This window comes from Eutrigla gurnardus (genome assembly GCF_963514095.1).
Source record: "Eutrigla gurnardus genome assembly, chromosome: 1".
Lineage (NCBI taxonomy): Eukaryota > Metazoa > Chordata > Actinopteri > Perciformes > Triglidae > Eutrigla > Eutrigla gurnardus.
The window spans coordinates 3,234,978-3,243,632 of NC_139915.1; the positions used below are offsets into that span (position 1 = coordinate 3,234,978).

The 8,655-nt window shown below is 40.6% G+C and overlaps 1 protein-coding gene across 1 annotated transcript in view; it reads right to left on the bottom strand.

Moving 5' to 3' along the window:
• Positions 1-2,048: 2,048 nt before the first annotated feature.
• The window catches only part of rps6ka2 (ribosomal protein S6 kinase, polypeptide 2), a 14,771-nt gene continuing 8,164 nt past the window's right edge, over positions 2,049-8,655 (bottom strand). The window contains exons 9-22 of the mRNA XM_084001854.1: positions 7,799-7,869; positions 7,369-7,457; positions 6,996-7,060; positions 5,672-5,774; positions 5,338-5,483; positions 4,896-5,018; positions 4,538-4,627; positions 4,195-4,353; positions 3,890-4,051; positions 3,693-3,769; positions 3,458-3,575; positions 3,322-3,378; positions 3,100-3,180; positions 2,049-2,396 (exon numbers count right to left, since the gene is read on the bottom strand). Of these exons, the coding sequence (XP_083857980.1) occupies positions 2,229-2,396; positions 3,100-3,180; positions 3,322-3,378; positions 3,458-3,575; positions 3,693-3,769; positions 3,890-4,051; positions 4,195-4,353; positions 4,538-4,627; positions 4,896-5,018; positions 5,338-5,483; positions 5,672-5,774; positions 6,996-7,060; positions 7,369-7,457; positions 7,799-7,869 (1,509 nt within the window). The 3' untranslated portion in view covers positions 2,049-2,228. The remainder of the gene's footprint in view (positions 2,397-3,099; positions 3,181-3,321; positions 3,379-3,457; positions 3,576-3,692; positions 3,770-3,889; positions 4,052-4,194; positions 4,354-4,537; positions 4,628-4,895; positions 5,019-5,337; positions 5,484-5,671; positions 5,775-6,995; positions 7,061-7,368; positions 7,458-7,798; positions 7,870-8,655) is intronic.

Below are 8,655 nucleotides of genomic sequence, written 5' to 3' on the forward strand. Positions count from 1 at the left end.
CATTTTAGTGTTACATGTTTGTCTATTCTGGAACTACTGGACAATCCTTCGTGATTTATCTTTACCTCAAACAGCCTCGATTACATTTTAGAAGCTCAGTTCCCAGTTTGAAGGAAAGTGAAGCAGAATTTAACTGGCTTTGTCGTTTTTCAGGGTCCAAAATGAGTGTCGTGTATAAAAATACTTTGTAATGATGTATAATTACAAACCCTTGAATATCTCTGGTCTAGAGATGTAATGTTTGATTTTGCACTGTAGTTATAAACCTTTTTCACAGAGTGTAACTAATAACATGAAAAATGGATGGATTCCAACATGACAGATGTATGATTTCAAAGAAATAACAACTCTTCACTCATTTCGGTGCCATTTCTGCTCTTTTCCTTTATTTGTAAAACTTTGGCATTCTAGCCAATAACTGGGTGATTGGCCAGGTATAGACAATATGTACACTCTGAGCAATGGACGCACAAAACAATAGAATATGTACAATCTCTATATATCTGCAAACACAAAATGTACACTCTTACCGCTTGCTGATATTTGTACAACACTATATGTACAATCCAGGTTGGTGAACAATATTTACAGCTTCACCTTCGACGTCGTCGTATCTACAACCTGCTCGTGGTTGCATCGGCCCAAGCTCCGCCTCTCAGAGTTGTGCAATGCGTCACACGAAGCCCTCGTATCATCATATGTACAGGATTACTACAATCTGTACAACACAAGTACTCAAACACCCTGTTCAGTCTTACCTCGTATTCGCGGTTGTACAACGTATTAGGTACAACCAGGGCAGCAGCAATACACAGTAGATCTATGTACAATGCTCTGACACAGTGGGTCTCCAACACTTTGGCTTTCAGACACTGACAGCAAACACAAGTGTACAGGCAGCGACACACACACACTGAAGGGTGATCCATCACACTGATTGCTGAGTTAATAATACAAAGTAGTATATAGTTTTGCCACGTGATATTCAGCAAAGAGCCAATCCGATCCCCCTGCCTCTATGAATGCTTTTCAATGTGTGTGAAAAAACACAACAAACTACGTTCAACATGAGTAACGCCGTAGCTCCACTGCTCCATGTGGGAAATGCAGTTTGGATACTTTTGACCATCGGCTTTACAACAGCCAAAGGCTGTTTCATGGAAGACAACACGACATACAGGAGAAATGATTAAGCATATGTGAACAATGAGACTTCAGTGGCATTGTCCATGATTCCCTTTGAGGGTATTTACATTTTTAACATGCATAACTCTGGAGAACTCAGAGGATTGATTGTAAACATGGAATAATCAGAGTAAGAGTACCTCCTTCCAATACATGTTACTCTAAATATCTGTCTATGTCATGGAAGGTAAGAATGTATTGCAGTTTGAACGTATTGCGGTATAAATGTATTGCGTCATGTCCCGGTGACATACATGTATGTGCTTATATGACAGCTAAAGCAAACAGACTACTTGGCATGTTTGTGGCACTGAACACAGCTGTTAGGATGTCGGAGGCCAGACTCAGTCGTCCAGCTGCTGGAGATAGATGTGGACATTTGGTCTGTATTATATTGCACTGCAGGTCTGATTGTATTCTCACATGAACGACCGAAAACACACCAAACTATGAGAAATGTTTGTCAACCAGTTGAAATCACGGGAGGGATTAAATGAAACCCTCATATTTTAGGATTAAAATGATGATTATGAATTTAGGGTTATGACCCTTCTTCAAGCTGTTTGGTTTTGATCAGATTTAGAGTCACGGGTGATGAATGTTGTATTAGTATCAGATTAGTTTCAAATTTCAAACTTTGGTTTATTGTTGTAGCTAATTAGGCTTATTCAGGGACCGTAGGTATTTATGGAATGGACCACCGGAGGAAAATAGGGGGGAGGGGGGTCTTACTATTCTTTGTTGAGGGGTGGGTCACCCAACAACGTTTAGTCTGAGGGGGAAAACAGCAACATTTCAAATAAAGTATAAAAATCCATCTCAGCAACACATGAATTTGAGTTATTTTTTGGCTTTTTATTGTATTTATTTTGTTATTCTGCCATGTCGATTGCTAAAATCATGTTAAAATAAATTATATAGTGGGAGGGGGGGTCAGAGGTCAGAAAATCCCTCCGGTGGGTCTTCAAATAAATAACAAACAGTCCCTTCGTACCTTTATAGGCCACTTCGTAACGCGGTTTATGTTTTATTTCTGTTGGATGTCATTCAGATTGCTGAGGCGTCTCCTGGTCTTTGGGGCCTGGACTCACGTTGGGACCCCCCAGCCTCCTCATCCCTCGCCGCTGCGCCAGACTGGAGGACTGGACCGGCTCCAGGAGCGGAGCGGGAGCACAGCGCTTCAGAGCAGAGTAGGTGGCAGACAGCGCCCCCTGGTGGGATAACAGCACAGTATATCACATCACATTAATGCTGGTTTATTATGTCCAACGACTAAGTGGCAGACAGCGCCATCTGCTGGAGAGACAGAGAACACATGGTTGCTGATATGAACTAAAATAATAACAAGAGCTCAGTCATTCAGGGCAACAGAAATAATGACATTTATGTTACACACTCAGTCAACAGCATTAGATAAGTAGATCTGGATTCAGACAATCTGTACTCAAGTAGAAGTACACACACTTAATCTGGTAAAAGTAAAAGTACTGATTCCACTTCTTTACTCAAGTAAAAGTAAACAAGTACAGGCTCTGAAATGTACTCAAAATATAAAGTAAAAAGGACTATGAAGGACATTTGGACTGGCTGTTTTTTGCAAGGCTAACTGAATCTCACATCATAATAATACACATTTAAAAAAAATAGGTAATTCCCATCAAATGCATTAAAACTAAAATAACTAGCCTGTTTTGAAAATGTCATTTTAAATATATTTGTTTTAAAATGTAGAGAGTAAAAGGAAAACAGATAAATAAATACTCACAGATACCTAGAAATAAGTATAGTAATGAAGAATTGTACTTCTGTGAACTGTGTATTCAGAACTTCATCATTATCATACACTATGGACGTAACATGGCTCCAAACAGAAACGTAATAATGATGATATTATTGTGTTTATTGTTAACTGACCTTGACAGTGAGAGCATCGTGTCTGGTGAGAGCTCTGTCCGACAGCTGGTCTCTGTCTACAACCCAGGGATGACGAAGGACCTGATGGGCATCAAAAAGGATTTCCAACACTGCTCTTCAGGTTGATATACAAAAAAATATATATACTGCAATCTCTCATGTATTTTATTATTATTAAATAATAATAATAATAATGCTCCATGTATCACGGACTGGTCGTACCTGGGGGGCAGTCAGACGCTGGTGAGGGTCCACATGGAGCATCTTCATCACAATGTCCTGTTAAACACATGCTTAAGTGATAAGTGCATCATTTCAACTATTTTATATGTCAAATAAAAAACAAAATGTTTAAAACCTTGGCAGTTTCTGACACCAGGTCCCAGTTCCCTCCTGTGACGACGAATTTCCCGCTGCCGATTTGAGCCAGAATTTCCTCCGCCGTGTCTTCAGAGCTGCTGGCAAAGGGACTGAAACTGGGACGATACAGATAAATATGTCAAGAACAATAACAGAGAATGAGTCTGACCTACGGTATTTCACCAGGAAGTTTACGTGGAACACATCTGGTTTACAGCAACAGGAGGACTGACCCGGCTATCATGGTGTAGAGCAGGATCCCCAGGCTCCAGATGTCACAGGCTGCATCATAACCCTGCTTCTTCAGAACCTACACACACACACACACACACACTGTAGTCATTTCAAGTGAAATATCATCATAAATACATTAATAAAATGTCTTTTTGATAGCTGGTTCATCATTATGTAAGTGTTGGTGAGATCCTACCTCGGGGGCCATGAATGTAGCTGTGTAGCATGGGGTCATCAATAAGCCATTCTCAGCCCTGAGCTGTTTGGCAAAACCAAAGTCACATATCCTGATGCATTCTGGGAGTCCACTGTCATCAGAATAGCGAATGTTACAAGGCTTCAGGTCTCGATGCACGACCTGAAAAAGGGGAAACACACACACACGATCAGCAACACGGTTGTTTAAACTGTTACTGATGAAACCGACCAGAACTACAGTTTTATTCACGTATAATGATGTAATGAGTGTGTGTGTGCTGTAGGTGTAAACAAACACGTTACCCCCTGTGAGTGTAAATATTCCACAGTCTTGGTCAGCGTGCAGATGATGTCGGACGCATCCCTCTCCGTAAAGTTTGGCACCGTCAGAACTCGGTCCAGCAGCTCGTCTCCTCTCAGCAAGTCCTGGACCAGGGACACACTCTGGCCGTCATCAAACACCTGAAGGTAAGATCACGCACACACACACACACACACACACACACACACACACACACACACACACACACACACACACACACACACACACACACACACACACACACACACACACACACACACATTATAAAGATGCTGAAGCTTCTAACATGGCTTTTGCAAACAGAGGTGGGTGTGTTCCGCCTACATCCTTCAGAGTAATAATATTGGGATGCTGTCCGTATCTCAACAGGATCTCGATCTCCTCTGCTGGATCCTTTCTGGCTTTTTCAATGATCTGACACAGAAAAGACAGGACGTGTTGAGAAAAGACACACAATGGCAACTCCTCAACCTCTAAAAGGCCAGGATGTACAAAGCATGCTGCTTGGGTAGTTTATTGAAGAACCGGCCTTTACCATAATTATACCTTTAATTATTTATATTTATATTGTATTCAGACGTGTTTATACACTGTGAAGTTCTAGGACAACCACTGATGTATGATCAAACATACTTTGAATATATTAGAATGTTAATATGGTCATAATGTTGTTGTCCACTACCTTCACTGAATACTCCACAGCAGTCACTCTGTGCAGACACCTCCTGCAGACAGAGTTCACCGTCTGTCCAACTTCCTCCTTGAGCTCATAAACATCACTGAAGGCCACGTCACCTTGGAGATGCTGCAGGGAATATAAATTCATATGCATTTAATGTATCTGTCATAGTCAAATGTGTTGCTCATATATCAGGTGAAAGAATAATTGCTTTGCTTCGGCATTCAGTTGCTGTGGTAATAGTTGAGGCGTGATTTATGGGGGGGGGGTGATACTTGGAAAGGTCAGCGTAATTAAATAGCCAATGGCTTAATTATCAAGTCTTTTTATCTGTCAGTTAACTCAGTTAAGCAGCGATCAATTTAGTGGTGAATTTACTATCCAATCAATGTGCAAGTGTATCATTTAATTAGATGTGGAGAGCTGCTTTCTCATAGACACGCACCTTGGCTATGGGGTTGATGTGGTTCACGTCCTGTCGAGAGGGCGCTACCGTGGCAACGCTCGGCTCCTGACTTTGATTCGTTGCAACGAAGCTGAAGCCACGAAACAGCTGGTGTGTGTTTGCGCTGGGAGGGATGCCGGGAGAATCTTCACAGGCAAAGACGGAAAGACACAAACATGGCTCACACTGCTTTTCCTAATGAGAATTACAATTATTCAGATATTTTCAGATTTCTCGTTGAGGACCAAACGCATCATCAGCTTTAACCTCTAGATCCAATTCATCAGTTATCAGTAATGATCTATAAATATGCATGTCTCCGTCTCTCAGTTACCCGTGGGTGTTCTGGAGGTGAACTCAGGGTCGAAATGAAAAGTGTCTTCAGGTCTTCCAACTGTCGGTTTGAATGGAGGCCTCATCTCCTTCCTGTACAACTTCTGCAGAAAACAAAACAAAAGGTCAGTAAGCAACCCAATGACTCATGATGTGGTGCAAATACGACATAATATTAAAGCAATGCTTCTAATTAGTGAAAAGTGTTGTGTTTCTATTGAATTGCTGTCTTTAACCGTCATTGGATCCACTTTGAGGAATGAAACGTGGTTGAATGAAGAATATTAGATTGGTAAATAATAATTGGCCGGACCTTGTGGATAATGAAAAGTCCTAATTTCATAGCACGTGATAGAAAAAGGTGACTTATATGATATGTAATGTAATGCCCATTGTATGCTCGTTATATAAAAGTACACAGAGTACACGCTTGCTGTATTTTTATTTATCGAAGTACATTACTGCGTATGGCCTGCAGGTGTCATCGTTGCAGTGTCAGTTGTGAACAGGCAGAATCTATGAGCAATATGCACATTAAATAACTAACAGATGAGTTAAAAATAATAAATGAACAAGTTTGTTTGTTTTTAATATTAATGGTAAGACTATTCCCAATAATGCACAATTTTATTTTTAACTGACATTCTTTGCGAAAACGAGGATGCAGATTTTTGTCAGTTTTATGGGAGAAACTCCCCAAATATTGACATAATAAGACCGGAGGATTATAAAGAAAAGGTCAAACTTCTGATTCTGATGGACAGCGGGGTGAAGCAGTCTGCCTGATACAGCACCAGGTTTTAATTAGCATAGTGTGGAGGAGAACTAAGCCTCTTATTGATAGCTTGTCACATCAAGCCAGCAAAAGCATCTGTAAATGGGAAAATGTGGTGTTTGGCAGAGGCTTCTGGGTAGTTATGCAGCGAGGAGTACAGTGAGAGATTAGTGGGCATGTAAAGCTGATAATAGTGGATTTTGTTAGAAATCAGAGCGTCACTGCTCGCAACAACGGATAAACAAGAGTCACGAGCTTTCAGAACATCTCTGATAAAACATCAACAGTTTGACCATGAGCGAGGAACGTCCTGTTAACACTGTAGGTACGATGATGGACCTGTATGAAGGCACTCAGGGCAGTTAGGGGGTTCTAATACAAGCGAAATCTCATTCATTCTGCAAGTTAACATTGGAGGTTTTGACAGGACATCTACAGTCAGTAAGCTTTCACTTCCAGCTGAATCTGTACATGTGTATGATGCTAATGAGGATACAGCAGGAAACAACAGCGCTGCAGCTTCAAAATATGTGTGATTAATTGTACTTACATTCCAGTCTATGGATGCGAAGAAGCGATGCCGTTTTATTTCCTCCACTCCATCGGGTCCCGCTCCTGTCAATCACACACATTCAGACACATGAGCACACAATGTCACTGACGTGACAAAAATGTGTGTTTATTAAAAAACTCTATTATTTTATGTGCAACACAACATTTCCAATGAACCTGCTTTGATATTTGCAACATCAGTGGTATTGATTAACATTACTGTAAGACTGTGGAAGCTGTGTTTAGTTTTAGGTTGCCGCGATCGTCTGCAGCCTCGTTGACCCTTACATTTCACATCCAAGTGGCACAAAAATGTAGCTGTAGATGCTGAAAACACATGTGCCTGTTTCCATGTGTGATGTATACAGTACCGAGTCGATTAGCAGGGTTCCTCTTGAAGAGCGCTCTTAATAAACTCTGCACTTCAGGGCTGAGGAACTGTGGCATTCCCAGCTTCGCTCTGCACAGAAACGACAAACAGGGGGTTCATGGGCCCAGATCCTTGGTAGCTCTGTAGTGTTGGATCAGTTTAACTACTTTAATATTCAGTTTAGTCATGATGAGTCATGAACATCGGGATATTCTGAGATTCATGAAATCATATAAGCAGCTTATCTTGAATAAATGATATTTGATATATTTGACAGAATATACAAAGAGAAGGCTTATCACATCCTGTACATACTGTAGACGAAGAAACCACTAGAAACTAAGAACAAAACATTAATAAATCATCAACAGCAACTTTAAAAAAAAACAGCAATAACAAGAATAACTGGTAACAGATCAAATCGGTCTTACTTAAGAATAAGTGCCATTGTTTCCTTCCGGTCTTTTCCTTGGAACGGCAACGATCCCGTCAACATCTCGAACTGGAGAACAGAGTTTAAGAAAAAGCACACGGCAGCTGTCCAATGGAAGTTGATGCTCAGGTGGATGATTCTCAACTTCTGTGTTCAATGCAACATTATTTATTGGACTTTCCTGCATATGAACATTTATTTTCATTGATAACACTGACTGAATAGAAACTAGAAGAAAGGAATGTTTAAGCTGTGCCTTCATATTTGTGTTAAAATGAATGTACTACTACTATGAAATCATCAGCCCGTTGCTGTCACATAAATGTTGCTGCTGACCCTGATGAGTGGCAACAAATCTGCAAATGTTGCTGACACGTCCCGGCTTCCCAGCCCCATTTAAATGGTATTAACTTGTATCAAATACAATATTACATTGTTTTATTACAATGTACTCATAACTCTTTCCAAATAGATTGTTGTAATTTGTAAAACAGCTTCCTTCCACTAATGTTCTCTCGATTTCTAAAAAATCTGTGTAGCCCAGAGGGAGTGTTTTCAAATGTTCTGTTTGTCAGCTGTCAGTGAATATTAACGTCCTTTTCAGAATTAGTAGAAAAATAAGCCACCAGGCAAACAAAACCAACAAATCCAACAGATGCACGATTACAGAAAGTGATGGGACATAATCTGCCAGATACGGTAATTAAGCTGCTTTACAGCCAGAAGAAAGCCACATTCAGAAACCAGTACACACCATTATGTAAGAGCCGAGGATTTGGCTCATATGATATCGTAAATTCGTGCCTGCTGTTTCTGACAGCACGGTCAGACCAAACACTTGCACGTCAGTAGAGA